Source organism: Bidens hawaiensis, unplaced genomic scaffold (genome assembly GCF_021521415.1).
Source record: "Bidens hawaiensis isolate Kalapana, Puna unplaced genomic scaffold, B.hawaiensis_p1.1 tig00023156_1, whole genome shotgun sequence".
Classification (NCBI taxonomy): Eukaryota; Viridiplantae; Streptophyta; class Magnoliopsida; order Asterales; family Asteraceae; genus Bidens; species Bidens hawaiensis.
This window is the reverse complement of record NW_027493623.1, coordinates 305,279-325,109: the sequence shown is the minus strand read 5'-3', so window position 1 is coordinate 325,109 and position 19,831 is coordinate 305,279. Positions and strand designations below refer to the sequence as shown.

The window sequence follows — 19,831 nt, the reverse complement described above, 5'->3', positions numbered from 1 at the left end:
CTAACCCGAACCAACCCAAATAGAGACAAAAATATTTTAATATTTAGCATACATATCAGACACTTGAATAGTTTCGACCCCTGTGAAAATATTTTCTGGATCCGTCACTGGCGTTTTTTACAGAACTCTTACGTTGCAAAAACTTTTAAACATTTTCAACAACTGACCGTTGAAAAACGGTCATATTACCGTTTGTTTTAAAACAGTTTTTTTATATATAATCATCTTCATCCCCAATCAAAACTCACCAAATATATAAACCTTTATTTATTAAACTTTATATTTTCTCACACCAAATTCTCTATAAAACCTAATCTATGGATTCTCCCACTTTTATATATAACCAACTTTTCGGCCCGACCGACAAGCCGAAGACGACGCGGATAAAGAGGCGGTTACGAGTGCGATTGTGCTTGCGAAAAGTTATATGAATTCTATTAGCTCCCCCCCCCCCCCTTTCAAAAAGAACATATATTGAACGATACCGTATTTTCGCCAACGACCAGTTGATGGCGAATTACTTCAACGACTCGCCGAGATAGAAGAACCCGAAGACTTTTATGAGTCACTTTCGGATGTCTAAAAATTTATTTATCCACGTCACAAAAAATAAAATTCACAATAATAACAAGCGTTTTTTATCTTTAATATGAGTATGATTATGTTATATAAAAATAAAAAAATTACGTTGTTGTGTATTTTTGCTTACCATTATGTCTTTTTCATCATTGTGTCTTTCTGTTTTTCAATGTGTTTTTTCGCCATTGTGTCTTTCAACTGATCATTATGTTTTTTTAAATAAATATTAATAACACTGTTGTGTAATAATATGTAGATATAATGAAAAATACCAACAAATTATCTAATACATAAAACACAATGATGAATACATATTACACAATAAACTGAAACATAAAACACAATAATGAATACATATAACACAATGACCTGAAACGTAAGATATAATGGTAAATACATATAACACAATGACCTGAAACGTAAATCACAATGGAATCTACTATTACACAATGACATGAACGTAATACACAATGAACATAATACTAATTTTCTCAACTTAAGTGAATGTTAAGCACAATAAATAAAACACAATAATAAGTAGAAAGACAAATGTTGAGCATAAAGACACAATGACGTAATCTTTGTTTTAATTTTTTTCTTTAATATGAGTACCAATTGAAAAACACAATAACCAAAATCTATAACAAAATGCATAGAAAAACGCAATTAAAAAACACAATGGACAACCAAATAACACAATACAAAAAACATACTAACTTTTTTTATTTTTATATAACAATATGATAATCATTGAAAGATAAAAAAAACACTTGTTTTTATGGTAAAAAAAAGTTTCTAAAAAAATGTCGCATGAAAAATTATAGACGTTCTAAAATGATGGAGAAATTGACATATTTCTTGCATATTGAGAGAAAAACTCATCATAATTGGGTTATTACATTTATGTCATTATCATAAATTTTTATTCTTAAATTAATCTACATCATCCAAATTTAAGATCAATAGATTAGATTCCTTCTCAACTTCACATTTTTATTTTAGTTTGTATTTTAACCTTACCCTTATATATAATAATGGTAAATTGGTTTTAAATAATCCATACTATGCCATATTATAACAGTTTCAATTTAACATTTGGCTAGCGGTGGTCCAAACTAAATACGTATTTGTTTTCAACGATCCTCTACTAATATATGGTTAGCTTCGTTAGTCTCTGATGTTTACGTGACACACTTTGTTATAAAAAACTTGATTACATGGCATTTGTCTCACCACCACCACCACCCATCCACATTCTTCTCAGGCCGCACCTTGTCGGAAAATCTGCATACCAGTACTATGGAGACGGACGACCACGTGAAGAGTGGATTCTTATTAGATGTTGTAGTCGGCCAAAGTCTAGACATCTTCAAGTTGTTTATACCGGCAAAGATCAACCTCCCCTATTCCGATGGAATTCCTTCCTTGTCTTGGATCTTGGCTCTGACATTATTGATAGTGCCAGAGCTTTGGACCTTAACGCCTTGTTCTTGAGTTTTTTAACTAAGGAAAGAAAATGAAATGAGATGGAAGGATAAGAAAGGGAAGGGAATGGAATTTTTTTTAATTAGGTGTGTTATTGAGTTGGAAGGAAATTAGAGGAAAGAACGGATAACTATGTTAAAAGTAGTTATAATTAGTAATCATCCCATTTTTTAGAGGATAACTTATTGGGAAAATACATTAATATAATCCCTCCCAACTCCTACTCCTTTCCTTTCCATCCTAAAAAAACTCAAGAACACCCATTTTTTAACTATAGTTAGTTTTTTCTTTCTTTTCCCTCCTTTAAAAAAACTCAAGAACAGAACGTAAGATTTATGGTCTTGCCAGTTAGGCCTTTACAGATTTGTGTATGTTCAATTTCAAATCAATACTGTTGTTAAGAACAAATTGAAAGTATTTGACCACAAAATTAGACAACTACTGAACTACACATTAATCATGAAATTAAGATCAATAAACAAAAACACCTAAATTTACAAATCAAACCCTAAGCCTAATTTCAAGAATAGTATAATCCATCGATTTGTGAATTCAATCGGAAAATCTGCTAAGAATCGTTGAAATCCAGATCGATAAAATTGATAAAATCAAGATCAATAAACAGGTTGGCCTCAATTAACAAATCAAATCCCATAACCTAATATCAACAACTCTATGTTCTACCAATTCACAAATTCATTGAATCAAAATTGAAAGAAGAATTATTCATTTAACTCTTTGAATATAAACAAAACACTACTGAAAAAATGAGTGTGTTGATTATTAGGTCAAAACTAAACAAAACACAGCTGAATTTGTCTTCGCAATAGATTGTATGAGTTGCAGGTTTCCGGCGTGGTGCGGCTGGAAAAAAAGTTGGATGGGTGGTGCTGGTTTCTAGTAAGCTGTCACATGATCAAATTTTTGACAACAAAGCGTGCCCATCGGACTGACGGAGTTAACCATCCGTTAGTCATGGATTGTGGGAAACAAATAAACCTTTAGTTAGAACTCTCACTTGCAAAGTGTTAAACTAAGATTGTTATTTGTTTTCATAGCTCTCGGGCCTATTCTATTCATTACAGGAGAAAGTCTTTCTAATAAGATGTAGTTAAGATTATTTAAAACCAATTTACCTTTAATAATTGAATTGTTACAAATTGTAACTCAAAGCTGGTAAAGTTAAATCCATACAAGTCACCACAAAAGTTGTTGCATGGTTTATTACTAGTCTTCATGCATGGTTTGGTTATCAAATTAAACTCACATTGCTGATGACACCGATCCCGGTTCAACTGCATTTACCAGCTAGTCCAGTCCGAATTTCCAAACATTGGCTATTATTTCGCCCACTATACTTTCCTCCAAAAAAAATGTCATTTTTTTTATCTTATTTCAATACTTTCTATCTGTTTGTGAACTCAGTTAAAAAAGGAGAATCCAGTTAAAGAAATACCAGAAGCAATAAAATTGGAAGAAACAGACGAGGTAACAAATGAAGCAGTCACAATTACACTCAGAAAAGCCATTAGCTTCTACTCCACTATCCAGGCCCATGATGGCCATTGGCCTGCTGAATCTGCTGGCCCTTTGTTCTTCCTTCCTCCACTGGTAACAACGTTAGGATCATTAATCGTACACGCTAATAATAATATGCATCTATGTTACCCAAGTATATAATATTTGCCTGATTTAGTAATATGTGTATATATACACAGGTGATAGCACTATATGTGACAGGAGACATGACTGCAATTCTAACACCTGCACATCAACTGGAAATTAAACGCTACATATATAACCATCAGGTACTATAAAGATTTTTGTATACTTTTGAAGTATATGTTATGATTTTATATTCCATTCGGTTTTGTTTTGATTTCGACTTTTTGTAACAGAATGAAGATGGAGGTTGGGGATTACATATTGAGGGTCACAGCACAATGTTTGGATCCGTACTTAGTTACATCACCTTGAGATTGCTTGGAGAAGAAGCCGATAGTAGTGCAGAGAACATGGCGGTGGTTAAAGGTCGTAAATGGATCCTTGACCATGGTGGTGCAATTGGGACTCCTTCGTGGGGGAAGATTTGGCTTACTGTCCGTTTCTTTGGCTTATGATGATTGCACATTGTTTTCGCTTTTGTTACATTAACATAGTTTATATATGTATGTCAACTGCAACGTTTTAGAAGATATATATCCAATATCATTTGTGCCTTTGTAGGTACTTGGAGTATACGAGTGGTCAGGTTGTAACCCTATGCCACCTGAATTTTGGCTCCTCCCTAAATTTTTCCCGATTCATCCAGGTTAGTTTCTTTTATATCTTGCGACCTCTTTCTTGGATAATTTTTCTCGTTGGTATTACTTAATTGTTAAGAATATTAAGCATCATAACATTAGTTAAAGTAGCATTTCTGTGGTTTATTATTACCATATATTGATAGCTAATTTTAATGTAATGGGTAATTGAATATTGACATATTGCTATCATACATTAACATTAATTACATATTATGTCACAAGACCTCCAGAGCCTAGATTATTGTAAGCTAGTTTCTAATTTCTGTAAATTTTAATATCAATATGGGGACATATGGATTCAAACGCTAAAGGTGACTGAATCATTTCAGTTTGTTTGAATAAGTACTGACCCGAAACTTTAATGACCGGAACCATAAAATACAACACTAGTCTGCAATGTAAAAGAAGACGTATGAAGAATAATGGACAGGAAAAAAGGTGAAAGCTCAATGACAAGATCATTCACATTTTATTCCCAACTTTGAGTCAACTTATCATGGTTGTTTTTTGTTGCACTCTTTTTTTTTTCAAGCTAAACATCGAATCTAAATCACGTTTAGCTAGACGGCATGTTAGAATATTAAGCGTCATAATATTAAATAATAATTAGTATTTATGTAGTTTATCATAATATTAATTAATAATTAGTATTTCTGTAGTTTATTATTATCATGTGGTGATTGTTAATTGTTAAGTAATGGGTATTGCCAAAGTGCATGTGGTTAATTACCATGTATATGCATTGTCTTGTTATGCTTTGAGTGAGAAAAGAAACATCAATGTCATACTATGTCAATATCTTCTCCCTGTCCTATATTAGTCTAGGCTAAGTTTTAATATTTCTCTTTGTACTATATTTAATCTCAATAAAATTCAACTAATAATGTCATTGATGTAAAACACACAGGCAAAATGTTATGTTATTGTCGCTTGGTTTACATGCCAATGTCATACTTATATGGCAAAAGATTTGTGGGAAGAATAACTAGTTTGGTTAAAGCGCTAAGGCAAGAGATTTATAGAGAGCCGTATGAAGACATTATTTGGAATAAAGCACGAAATAGTTGTGCGAAGGTTTAATTTATCCTGAAAAGGCTCAGATTTCTCATTTCAATCTAACAAAATATGCCAAATATATATCATGTGGATGATGTATTTCAGGAAGATCTCTACTATCCGCATCCTCTTGTTCAGGATATGGTATGGGGCGTTCTTCATAATGTTGCTGAACCGATCTTAGCACGTTGGCCCTTTTCGAAATTACGAGAAAAGGCCTTAAAAGTCGCAATGGAGCATGTTCACTATGAAGATCAGAGTAGTAGATATCTTTGCATTGGATGTGTGGAAAAGGTTTTAATTTGTTTCCATGAGAAAAACATAACCTATTTCAGTTGTCACAACTTTAACAAGCAAAAATTAATTTTACTAGGTTGTATGCTTGATTGCGACTTGGGTGGAAGATCCGAATGGGGATGCATATAAGCATCATCTTGCAAGAATACCAGACTATTTTTGGGTTGCCGAAGATGGAATGAAAATGCAGGTTTTAGTCACTTATTACCAAATTTGGTCATTCATTCATGTGCTATTTTTAAATTTTTTGTTAAGCAGTTGATTTTTCAGAGTTTTGGCTGTCAAATGTGGGATGCGGCCTTTGCTATTCAGGCGATTATGTCAAGTAATCTAACAGAAGAATACGGACCAACTCTTAAAAAAGCACATGACTTTGTGAAATCCTCACAGGTATGACAACAAGAATAAAGCTTCTTAAAAAAATATAAAGGGTTATACAAATTAAACTGTGTATACGTATTAAATGTTTTCAGGTTCGCGATAACCCCCCTGGAGATTTCAGTAAAATGTACAGACACACTTCCAAAGGTGCTTGGACCTTTCCCATTCAAGACCACGGTTGGCAAGTTTCAGATTGTACAGCGGAAGGCTTGAAGGTTCTTGTTTAGTTGTAATAAGTACTAATGCTTTTTGATAATGATACCATAATCTATCTTCTTTAAAATTGATGTTTGTTTTATAGGTTGCACTTTTATATTCAGAAATGAGCCAAGAACTTGTTGGTGAGAAACTTGAAACTGAGTGTCTCTACGATGCTGTCAATGTTATTCTTTCATTGCAGGTATGTCATCAACATTGTTCTGTTATATTGGCATTGTTCAATATTAATTCAACGTTTGGGATATTACTCTGATGTAATGTTCTGTAAATTAAATGTAGAGTGAAAATGGTGGATTTCCAGCTTGGGAACCAAAGAGAGCATATTCTTGGCTGGAGGTACTTAATTTTTTCTTATTTGAAACTCTATATTTAGTGAAAACACAAAACAAAACTAGCATGCCAAAAATAAATCGTAACTACATTGTATGTTAATTATAAATTACAGAAGTTCAATCCAACAGAGTTTTTTGAAGACGTGTTGATAGAAAGAGAGTATGATTCGCACCTAAATTATTTTGTGTTAATGCTCATCATGTTTAAATGGTTTTTGTTTCTCTAAAATAAAGAATTTACTAAATCTATTGTTGTTGCAGGTATGTGGAATGCACATCATCTGCCATCCAAGGTTTGGCACTCTTCAAGAAGTTGCACCCCGGGCATAGAACGAAGGAGATCGAAAATTGCATTTCAAGGGCTCTGAAGTACATTCATGACACACGAAACCCTGATGGTTCATGGTAAGCGTGTCTTCTTTCAATTCGAGTATGATGCAGAGTGGAAGCACAAAAGATAAACAAAAACAAATTCCAAGGAAAAAACGTACTTTATCTTTTAAATTTGACAAATAATGCTAAATCATCGAAATTGAAAACATACTTAATTTATGAGATTAAATACATAAATAACCATGTAAGTTAACTCAATTAGTGATATTCATGTCTCAAATTAAATAAGGATAAAATTAGACATGACTTAAAACCGGAGGCAAATCTTTAATGACAAATCGGAGCTGTAGATGATGGAATTTAAGTCTGATTGTTGCCGAACTGCCTATTGTCGTTTGTTATCCGGCTCCACAAGACCTTTCCGTCCACTACTTAATGATTGATTTGTAACTCCACTGCCCACTGGTAGCCCAAGTTATGTTTTTCTATATGTTGGGGCGCTTTCTGTCTAGTTTATCATTGTCTAGATTGTCCAAGTAGGGGTCGTCTAACCCTTTGTTCAACTCCGTATCAAATTATTTGACTATCCCTCACTCATTGGAAGTACAAGAAGTAATTAGGCCATATAGCCGTATACTCGTACTATATATTGCGTATGCATGGTGAGGTCGTTCTTATTGTTATATTAGTTTATCAACCCTTAATTTTTAGCTCAGTTAAGATTGGAAACTAGCTAATTTGCACATGAAGTTTAAAATATTGACATGTAAGCTTGAAATCTGTGTAGGTATGGTTGCTGGGGAATATGTTACACCTATGGTACATGGTTCGCTGTCGATGCACTAGTAGCTTGCGGTGAGACCCTTAATAACAGTCTCACCCTTCGAAAAGCGTGTGAATTTCTGCTATCCAAACAACTTCCTGATGGTGGATGGGGAGAGAGTTATCTTTCGAGTGCAAATAAGGTAAGAATGGGATGATAGAAACTTGTAGGCCGGGTTTATTTAACAAATAGTTGGTCTAATGTCTTGTATCTCTTGTTTGATATAGGAATATACAAATTTGGATGGAAATCGATCGAATTTAGTTCAGACATCATGGGCTTTAATATCACTTATAAAAGCCGGACAGGTTCGTTATGCTTGTTTAATTATAAGGTCAACTCATCACAACTTGGCTACAAATCTAGATTTTTTTGGAGGGAATGTGTAGAAACTCTATTTAATTTACAATATTCTAGACATTTTCAAGTGGTTAACTTGCCTACCAGAAACCTTAAATGGAAGAAAAATTATTGGAAAATCGTTATTGTACATTAAAAATCCCTTATAAACTTAAAATTAGAATATTGGGAAAATCAGTTAAAACAACCAAAACCACAACATATATAATGACGGACTTTAATGAAATTTTATTGTTAATTGAGTAATGTATTAACTTGGGTTTTCTATCAAAATGGGTTCAAGTCAGCACAAGCCGTTTTAACACCTCGAAACCTGGACATGTTATAAACTGGTTTACACACAACAAACATTACGGAAGGCGTTTAATACCATCTCATAATTCGTGACCATTACAAATTCAAAACTTCACAAAAGAAAAAAACTGTGAATTTAATAAAAATACATTTAAAGCAATTCACTATTCGACAATGTCCTCTCTGGTCTTGTCAAATAGCCAGAGATGTATCCACACGGACTAGCTTACGGATAAGTTTAATATAAAATATAAAAGCTTTAAATTTCAATATTTGTAATTCTTCAAAACGCTTCATTATAAATATCGCACTTTTGCATCACCAAACTAAGTTTGTAAATGAACCGAACGAACACAAACAAGAGTTTTTACATGTTTGTTCATCTAACTTCAAATGAACATGGACACACACACAAACACAAACACTTAATCAAACAAATATTTGGTGTTCATGCTCATTTGTTTTGAAAATGAACATGCCCGTGTTCGTTTATGCCTGTTTATTTAAAATGGAGTATTGGTTTTTAATACTCCCAACTTTAACTTGTTGGTAGATATCACTCCCAACTTTCGATTTGTTATCCAACACTCCCAACTTTTACCCTGTTTGTTTCTATCACTCTCGAACTTAACGAACTCTAACTCCGTTTGTTTTCTTGCTGATGTGGCATTGTTTCAGCTGATGATGTGGCATTTTCTAATGAAATTATAATAAAAAAGCGGGACCCACACCACTACCCAACCCCACTGGCCCTTATAACCTCCACCATGAACCTTTTTTTAATAAAGAACTTACAATAATCTTACCATCATCATCATCATCATCTAACATCACATCCCACCATAATCACCACCCTCCACCACTGTCTCCCTTTCTTTCCCATTTTTGTTGGTCACAAACTTAAAACAAATTAAAACAAAACTTCATCTTCTTCATGTATTAACCCTAGGAACCATCCCATTTTCCTTTAAATTAATTTCAGATATTCAAATTAATAGTCAGGACTTTAGGGCTTTTATTCGGTAAATGAAAACGACTAGAGTGATGATGGTATTATTACCTCGACTTGGTTACGAATCGATGATAATGGAGCTTGGCCGGAAGAATCGACGGCAGCGATGGTAAAATGATAGCATAGGTGACCGATTTTGAGTAAGGGAAAAGGACAGCGATGAAGGTTGATTTGAAAACAAGAGGAATTGTCGGATTCTACAGGGTTATGGTAGGGATTGTAATGAATTCGGGTGTATTTGGTTTTGATGGTGGTACTCCGGTGTTGAGTTGTTGACGACAGTGGTTCTGGCTATTAGCTAGTTGATTATGATCGCAGCTAGGTAGTGTGTTCTCTGAAGAGCAATAATGATGATAGAGGCAGTGGCGGACCCAGGATTTTTTGTCAATGGGGTCCCAATTTTTCCGGTTTACAAAATTTTTCGGGTCGGTCGTTATTCGGGTCGGGTCGAGGCGAGGAACACAATAAAACACGGAACTATGGTGTCATTGGAAACGAGTAAGTAGAAAGAATCTAAATTACAAACTAGATGAAACATACACTTTTAATTCATACCCGAAAAACATGAACATAATCTATATATATGGTCTTACATAATTGACCAAAACATGAAAAAATAACTCTAACACAAATAAATGATTAATTATAATATACATACACAAGGTAAATAATAAAAGAATATGCAAAATCCATGTTAACATTATATATGTTGCATGGTGATAATGACTATATGAGAGAAACTAACAAAAAGCACAAATACCCTAATTGAATAACTAAGACTAGGATATTAAAAAAACAACAAAAAAGGAGTATGGTGGGGCTTGAACCTACAACCTCTCACAAGTAAAACAAGAGACTTTCCACTGTACCAGTTCAATCTTAATAGTATGGATTCCAAGTATTAATTTTTATGGGGTCCTTACAAAATTTAATATACCGTCTCTAAGTAATTTTTAAAAAACATCGGTGTCCCGGGACCCCGATCGGACCTATGTGGGTCCGCCCCTGGATAGAGGTGTGTTCTTGGTTTATATAGAGAATGGGATGTTTGTTTGAAGCTATGGAAATGGAGAAGTAAGATGGGTAGTGGTGGGTAGTAATGGTGGGTTGTGGTGGTGCAACAAAACACCTTTGGCAAAGACAAATCCACGTCACCAAGATCAATGTAATGTCAGCAAGAACAAAGCCACGTCAGCAAGAAAACTAACGGAGTTAGGGTCCGTTAAGTTTGGGAGTGTCAGAAACAAATAGAGTGAAAGTTGGGAGTGACGAGTAACAAATTAAAAGTTGGGAGTGGTATTAACCAACGGATAAAAGTCTGAAGTATTAAAAACCAATACCCCTTTAAAATCAAACCAATAGTTTACGAACATAAATTAGCATAATTGAACATATATGAACATGCTTAAATGAACACATACAAACATAAATGAACACAATCATATAAGAACATAAATGAACATATGTGAACAAACACAAGCGAAACATGAATGAACAAACATATACGAACGTTCACGAATATAAATGAACAAACGGAACCTTTGTTCATATTGGTTCGTTTATTATATAAACGAAATCTCTTCTGAACAGTTCACTAAACGCTCGGTTAAATTATAGGTCTACATCAAACTATACACCTGGCATTTTTGATCAACACGAGATAAAAACCACCCAAGTTATTGCCAGTAATCCTATTACATACCTTTTCCTATCCTCTTATCAAAACGAATCCATTTAAAGAAGAAAATTTGGATTTTAATAATCTCAACTTAAAGCAGTTGGCCGATAATAATCCCAACTTTGAAAAGAACTGTCACTGGTCCCAACTTTCACACCGTTCGTTTTCATTGGACCCCTGTTAAAAAAATTAACGACGTTAAGCTTTTCTCAAATTTCAAATTGATGTTTTAGGGCTTTTGATATAAATGATAATACGAATTGATTGTTGCAAATCTTAACTTGAAACGATGCTTCAAACAACTTGATTTTTGTTAATTTTAAAAGTTTAAACACCAGAATTTAACCATCCTATAGTCATTTGGACCACTGCTTGGAGGTAACTTTTACAACAATCGACTCGTATCCTCATTCTGATCAAAAACCCTAAAATATCAGTTTGAAATTTGGAAAAAACTTAGCGTCGTTAAGTTTTTTTTACCGGATGTTCAATGAAAACAAATAGTGTGAAAGTTGGGACTAGTAACAACTATTTTCAAAGTTGGGATTATTATCGACCAACTTCATTAAGTTAGGATTATAATCCAGTTTGCCTTTAAAGAATTGTGAACCTATATCATTCATAAAACTTCTTTCATTTTACAAAGCTCTTTTCAGCTCGAATTATACATGCCAAAAAAAAGTTAGTTTAAATTTCTATCATTTAGGTTACTCAAGTTTGTCCTACACATATATACTATTAACCAAAATGCTTGCCTAACTTATGACTTATGAGAAGTCCATACTATTATGCATGGAGGCAGTGACGAAGCTTAGACTAAATCATAGGGGTGACTGATGGGAATGAGCTATGATAGAAAAGTAATTAATATATACGCATTCTTAAGGGGGCAAAGGGAAAATATTACAAGTGACTGAAGTGTAATACGGGGAAGGGGTAGTATGATGAATGGCTTGTGGGGGTTAGGATTGGGTTTGTTTATATCATTAAGGCTCCCGTGTGATGCATGTAGAGACGGCATAGCCCTGGAATATCTTGTAACTTTCCCTTTACATGTCATTAATACAATCATTCGGTCTATTTTGTTCTTATTATCTTCCCTAAATCCAATCTATCACAATCAATACATATCAATTACTATCATTGGTCCGACCTGCTCTTGATCTGCCGAGATCATGGTGAATCAGAATTCTCAATTGGATGCTCATGAACAATATATTCAACAATTACAATCTCATGTTTATGAGACTAAAAGCTACACTAAAAGCATTGGAGGTTGATCGTGGTGAATCTAGCGAATTTCGAAACGTGGTGATGAATTGGATGATACAACAAGAGAAAAAGACTGGTTTTGGGAGGTAATTTCAGTGAGGTACTTCCCTATTCTCATCCCAAATATGTTTCCAATAAGGATATGATCCAATATCTGCTTTTGACGGGGATTTGGTTGGTGCTCTTTCGTCTCTAGTAGCTCAACTAGAGGCGCACGCTTCCAGGTCTAAAGAGCGCTTGCATAGCTATGGACATTTGATGTCGACTAATCATACAGATTCACGTTCTTTAGGTTATGATTCTAAACTGCTGAATCCATGTACTCTAGTTTCTTTTGTCAAATATCCGTTAAACCAATTGAAGACTATGGCTATAATCTCAAGATCTAGCTCCGGTATGACTATTAAATCATTACGCAAGGGTGGAGGACATTCCATTCTGATCCTAGTGCTTCTAACTGTATTTCCATCTGTTGATTTAGGGTTGCTATCGAAGTCAAATTTATTTAAGGGCATGCCCACCCAATTTGTTAGGGGTGTTTACGGTCTGGTTTTCGTGGTTTTTAGGTCAAACCGTGAACCAAACTGATTCTAACGGATTTTATTTTTGTAAACCAAAACCAAATCATAGCACTCTTAAACCGAACCGAACTAAACCGTTAGTAACGGTTTGGTTTCACGGTTTAGAGTTGGGTTTATATACAAGAAACCCAAATCAACATATGATATATCTCCGGTAGAGTTGTCAAAATTTCGAAGAATTTAACACGTTTAAACATAAGTTGTCCATATATAAGAAAAACACAAATCTAGCAACATGCCCACAAGGTGTCCAGTAAATTATTTGTATACATTTGGGCTTCACTCATCTTTTACTTAACTGTTACTGTTAAGTATTTAGTAATATATCTAATATACATTTAAAAATTTTAATATAAATATGTGTAGTAATATATTTGAATACATACATATATAAATATATAATTTGAATTTTAAAAAATTTAAATAACTAAATCACACGGCCCGATCCAGTTTTATGCGGTTAGTTTTTGGTTTAAACGTAAACAAAACTGTTCGTTACGGTTTGAAAATTTAAAAACCGACCGACCAATAGCTATAAAAAAACCAACCGTGAAACCAAACTGGTGACCGGTTTGGGTGGTTTTACGATTTCGAACAGAACCGTGAACACCCCTACAATTTGCTGGTCGATTCGGGGTTCCAATAGGGATGGCAAAAAAGCCCGAGCCCGACGGGTTTAGCCGAAACCCGAAACAAATGGGACGGGTATACCCGAAACCCGATGGGTATGGGCCGGGTAGGAGATTAGGATTTAAAAATTTTCGTGGGTACGGGCCGGGTATGAGATTAGATGATACCTGGCCTGATTACCCGAAAACACATACCCGTTTACCCGAACTATATACCCGAAAAATTCTTCGTATTTCATAGGTTGTGAAGCATACATATAAAAATACATATAAACAGTATAATGATATTATATATGTATTGTCACACTTATATATATGCAGTGTATTATATTTAAAGTTGTAATAATTGTTGTATGAATAAAGGTATAAATTAATTTTAATACTAAAAACAATGTACTTGAAATTCCCAACGGGTATGCCCGATACCCGACGGGTAATTACCCAACAAATACCCGACGGGTAATGAGCCGATTATGGGACACGATTTTACAATCGGGTATGGGCATGGGATTACCAATACCCGGCCCAAACCCGACCTATTGCCATCCCTAGGTTCCAAGAACTTCTTAATCACTGTAATTTTGTTTTAGTAACCTCCATCGCTGACAAAATAACTTCTGATGGAAACAGCGGTGTTCGATGTTCAAAATCAAGATCGACGTATGTGTCCCAAAGGAGGGATTGCACCCTACATCTTGAATCTGGATGCCACATATCACAAACCTCCTATAAACATATGTTGGACTTTTTCTTGTAGTTTAGGTATCACCTCCTATACCCTCCATTCCTTTTGTGATTGTGTCCCAACTAATAACCCAGGGTTCTGTTGCAATCATGGCACTCTGTAATTTGATTTTGGGTCTACATCTAACTATTACAGTCTCCATCATGAAATATTCTAGACCCCCAAAGATTATGGTCGGTTACATTCCACCTTTTAGAGTAGGTTTTAAGGGAATAGCACACTGTTTGGTTGTTATTTCAATCCTCATCGCCAACCTTCACTGTTATACCTTGATTTTGGTCAATTACCGTGTTATTACGGCCCGATTATATGAATTTCTTCTTTTTCCCATGGTTCAATTGCATGTTCTTGTACACCACATCCCTTGTCACTCAACATCATGGTCACTTCCCTCCTAAGTTTAAGTTTTGCATTGTTAGCAAAAACCATCAGATCCTTATATCCCTCAAACTTCATATCTCGTCCAAACTCTTCGGCTAGTTTCCTTTCTTGAAGTTACCTTGAGAACAACGTGGACCTCCACTTGGATTTGGAGTTAGTTAACTAATCCGAGTCTTGAGGATAAGACTGTTTTGAATTGGATTTGGAGTTAGTTAAGATATCCGAGTCTTGAGGATAAGACTGTTTTGAATGGAGGAGTAGTGATGGGAATGAGCTATGATGGAAAACTAACGTATACGTATTCTCAAGGAGGCAAAGGAAAAATAATACAAGTGGCTAAAGTGTAATATGGGGTAGTATAAGTATTATATGGATGGTAAGGATTGTGAGGTTAGGATTGAGTTTGTGTATATCGTTAAGGCTCATGTGTGACGCATGGAGAAAGGGCATAGTCCAAGATTATCTTGTAACTTTCCTTTTACATTTCAGTATTACAATCGTTATGTATATTTTGTTCCTATTATGTTCTCTAAATCCATTCTATCACAATCAAGCCATATCAATTCCTATCAGTTACTGAAGTTATTGAGAGGTGACCGGGCTCAATATCTAAAAAAGGTTTCGGACAAAATACCAAAAATTTGCCCGACGAAGCGAAAAAAACGACCGTAACCGGGAACACCCTACCCTTGTTTAAAGTTACGCCGCTGCGTGAAGGCCTTTCTATCTTACGAGGACTTTTCCATGCCATATTACCCGCCTGAAGACCCTTTAATAATGTTGAAAGAATACTTTAACCACATAGTGACATATAAGTTTTAATACAATTAATATACATTAACAATTTTTAATCAATTACTTGTCTGTTACTACCTAACCATGTCATTAGACTCAAAGTCATAGCGATATCTTTTCTAAAATTTGGTTAATAAATTTTTTATCCGTCAAAAATATGTTGGAAAAGATCACTTGGCTGAAGAAGTGACGTTGATACTTGGTGGAGTGGCATAGACGTGTAGCAGGAGACAAGGTTGTTATTTTTTTATTTACTTTTGAACAGTTCCTAAACTACACCTGTTAAATATACTGAAAACCCCTATTATATTAATAGAATCCTCATACCTAAATACAAAGGGGGTACTTGTATCATTAGGCTAGATCCCTTCAGTTATTGTAACATTTAGTACGATCATGTTGTGATTTTCATTTGTAAGGTTATTGTGCACCTTGATAACAACTGAATGTTAAAGAGATATATAGTTCATATATAAGAATTGAATTTTGGGGTTTATTGTTTTATTCTCTCTTTCGTGTATAGTCGAAACCAAATACAATCAGTTTTATTTATTTTGGCCAGTCTAAAGTTGATCATACACCTATAAAACGTGGAATCCGGCTCCTCATAAATTCACAAATGGAAGACGGGGACTTCCCTCAGCAGGTTTATCAATGATGTTTTTTAGTTATTCCTCAATTTTGTAAACATTTTGCAATTGATCATATGCCTAAATATCATTTTATGATCCGAAAACATCTTATCTTTGAATTACAGGAAATCACAGGAGTTTTTATGAAGAATTGCACCCTCAATTACTCATCATATCGAAACATATTCCCAATATGGGCTCTTGGGGAATACCGCCGCATCGTCAACTATGCATGAAACTCTTTATATTACTTATGTTCTCTTTTTATGGACATTGATCTTGTATTTGACGGGACTTTATGAATAGCACTAGCATACATGTAAAATAATGAGATTAAGAGCAACACTTTAAAAGTATTATGGTTTGAATTTTTGAATAATATCATTAACCCAAAAAAAGCTGTAGGGCTCCGTTACCGGTGCCTTACTTTAACGTTGGATTTACTCAAAAACACAGTTCACAATATCAGAGTTAATAAAAACATTCGCGGAATATTAAAACATTCAAACCATTATATTACATACCCATCCATTCTTGTCTTAACGGGCATTCAAAACATTTAATCATAAAATATTGTCTTTAAAGTAACATAACTTTTCTTGAGATGCCAGCTTCTTCAAGATCATGTCATGTGCTCCCCCTTAAGCAAGCTGTCTCAATCTACTCACCTGCATGCATACTAAAAGTCAGCTACGCTGAATGAGTTTTAGTTAATCACACGACATACAATCTGTTCACATACTTGCGCACATGCCCGAAGGTGTGTACATTATTCATACTTTATTTTACTTGCATAAATATCCATACTATATAAAGAGCCTTCCGCCTTATGACCTCACAGATATTATAAGGGTCTGGTCCCCAACATCACAGATATTATTAGGGTCTGGTCCCTACCATCACAAATATTATAAGGGTCTGGTCCCTATCCTCACAGATATTATTAGGGTCTGGTCCCTATCCTCACATATATTATTAGGGTCTGGTCCCTATCCTCACAGATATTATTAGGGTCTGGTCCCTTTATATTGTGCTACTGTAACATACTTGTCCTTTACATACTTGCCTTAATAACACGTGCAATATCCATACATATATCATTCATACATCATATCATACATATAACACGTGCAATATCCAACCACCATACATATATCATTCATACATCATACATGATTCATACATACATCATTCATACATCATATATATCATTCATATCTTTAGCTACCACCTGACGGCCCATGCAATATCCGAAGATCGTTCATGCACCGTCAAGCAATCATCATACATAATTCATATAAGGCATACACTTACCACTTAAGGTAAGTGTATTAACTATCACATCGAGTATGCACACAGCCCCGAAAACATAACAAAGAAGTGGGACTAGAAACTCACCTAAACGCGATTACGTTCACCGGTTATAGTTAATCCTTTCCTGAGCTGAGCACGACTAACTGTATAATCATACATGTTTTAAATACGGCTCTAGCTCTTCTTATCATTTACTTAATTGATCTCATATATCTAAGCCGGTTTTACTTCATTGGATCATTACCGATTAGTTAATCGTTACTCGATAACCTTTAAAGGTATCTTTTGTATATTATCAAAGTCCAACGGTTATTGTGTAATTATTTCATTCTTTACTAAGTCTAGGGACTGTTCTTATCATTTATCAAACTTCTAATTCGTTACTGGTTCATAACGAATTGGCTTATCTTAGCGAACTGGTTCTTGTAACGAATTGAACCCTTTAACAAACTGGTTTATAAACGAATCAGTTCATATGACGAATAAGTCCAAGTAACGAATTGGACCTTCCAATTTGTTATCTCCTTTAATGAATGATCACATCTAGTTCTTCCCCTTATCCTTAACGAATCGCTTGACGAATTGCGTTTAATTCGTTAACTTCACCGCTAACGAATTACCTCTAATTCGTTAACTTCCCGTTAACGAATAGGGTTAGGTCAAAGAATGTCAGAACATTCTCTGACATCTCTTAACCTCGTATTGCCTTTTCCGGCGCCGCCTTTCCGGCGTTGTCGCCGGAAAACCGCGGATTCGCCGGAAAAACGAGTTTTGACTCGTTTTTCGCAGTTTTTCGTCCCGTTCGATCCAGATATGAGCTAGGGTGATCCCTAAGCTCATCTTAGGTTCGGTTTATACCCGATTCCAACGGATCTCGAGACTTAAACGGTTTAACGGTGTCGGCTCGTCGTTTCGTGACCATATCTAACGGGTTTAAGCTCATACAATATCATACTATCATTACCTTGGATCAGGATCGGTTTCTATCTTGGATCGGCTAGAGAAAGGAGAGAAATTAGAGAGAGAGCTTAAGTGTGTGTTTTGGTGGTGTATGGAATAGGTGTGAAATGAAATTAAATGGGTGATTAAAGGTTTATATATTTATGGATCATGGGCTTAACCCCATGGTCTTTCCTTCTTTTCTTCATAACCCAAGTCCATAACCTATATCCATTTATCCAACACTAGCCCGACTCATAATAACTCGTATTATCATTTATTAACCGAAACTAGAAAACGGGATGTTACAAAAACCCAATATATAGGGTAAATATTACAACTAATGGGCCAAGAATAAAGCACTTAGATGAATACAAATAAATAAAATCTAGACAAATATATTCTTATAATCTTCCCTGTTTGAGTGGTAATAGTACAAACATTCAACCTAGATATGAAGCCCTGGAACAAATGTTAAGGTAGCATGTTAGTGAAGATACTTGCATATCTTCACGAACATAATGGATGTGCATCTCGGCATGCTAGATCCACCAATCTTCAAAATGTTTTCTTTGAAGGTACACTTCATACATGTTATCGTACATAGTAAATGATGGTAGCTTTGAGAATGGAAATAAAAGGCTCAAGGAGTAGATTTCGTGATCAATTAACTTTAGCGATCTTATTTTAAAAAACAATAAAACACAACCATAATAGTATTAATCAGAACATAAGAAGCTTAGCCTCGACGGTCCAAAAGAAAGGCACCATCACTTGGTTTAATCATACTTTTTGACACTCGACATATGATGAAACGTTTTGGAACTATTGAAACTCGATCAATATAATGTGAGGTGAGGAGTGGAATCAATGAGAAATTAGGAAATGATATCCTCTATTATTAAGAAAATTTTAGTCAAGCATAGCCTACCAACATGTGCCACTCAGGCCATTATCTATGTTCACATAGATTATTGTACCACATGACAGTTTCTTTTAGCACAAGTGTACCTTTCTTCGAGCACTAGCTTGACTTCCAATAATCGTGTCGACCCAACCATGTCATAACGAGGCAAAATCATAAAAACTCAACCATGCAAATGCAAAGGCACAGTCATCCATATTTTATAATTGTGTCGACAAAGTCAAGCTCTTGGTCGGCGCAATTGTGCTTTTTTAAAAATCATGTTGTTCAAACCATGTTCCTATGTCATCACAGTCGTGCTAATCTGTTTGGTCAATGTTTTGATGACGCACAACTCGTGTTTCGTTCCAGTATCTTGGAGTAGCATGATTGATCGATGTCGAAAGGTTAATCAAAAATATTTATAAAATACATTTACCAGTAAGGGCAAGTAAGGTGTCGAATCTATAGAGAATTAGTTGAA

General features: G+C 34.8%; 1 protein-coding gene across 1 annotated transcript; it reads left to right on the top strand.

The window, feature by feature from the left end:
• The first annotated feature begins 3,576 nt into the window (after window positions 1-3,576).
• Window positions 3,577-16,528, top strand: LOC143566975 (lupeol synthase-like). The gene is made up of 17 exons (XM_077053513.1): window positions 3,577-3,675; window positions 3,783-3,872; window positions 3,963-4,163; window positions 4,291-4,375; window positions 5,278-5,444; window positions 5,532-5,720; window positions 5,800-5,913; window positions 5,994-6,113; window positions 6,197-6,319; window positions 6,406-6,504; window positions 6,603-6,659; window positions 6,769-6,815; window positions 6,917-7,060; window positions 7,776-7,953; window positions 8,039-8,119; window positions 16,121-16,204; window positions 16,316-16,528. Exons 2-17 carry the CDS (start codon window positions 3,810-3,812, stop codon window positions 16,424-16,426), a joined length of 1,863 nt encoding a protein of 620 aa, XP_076909628.1. The 5' UTR covers window positions 3,577-3,675; window positions 3,783-3,809; the 3' UTR covers window positions 16,427-16,528.
• Window positions 16,529-19,831: the final 3,303 nt, after the last annotated feature.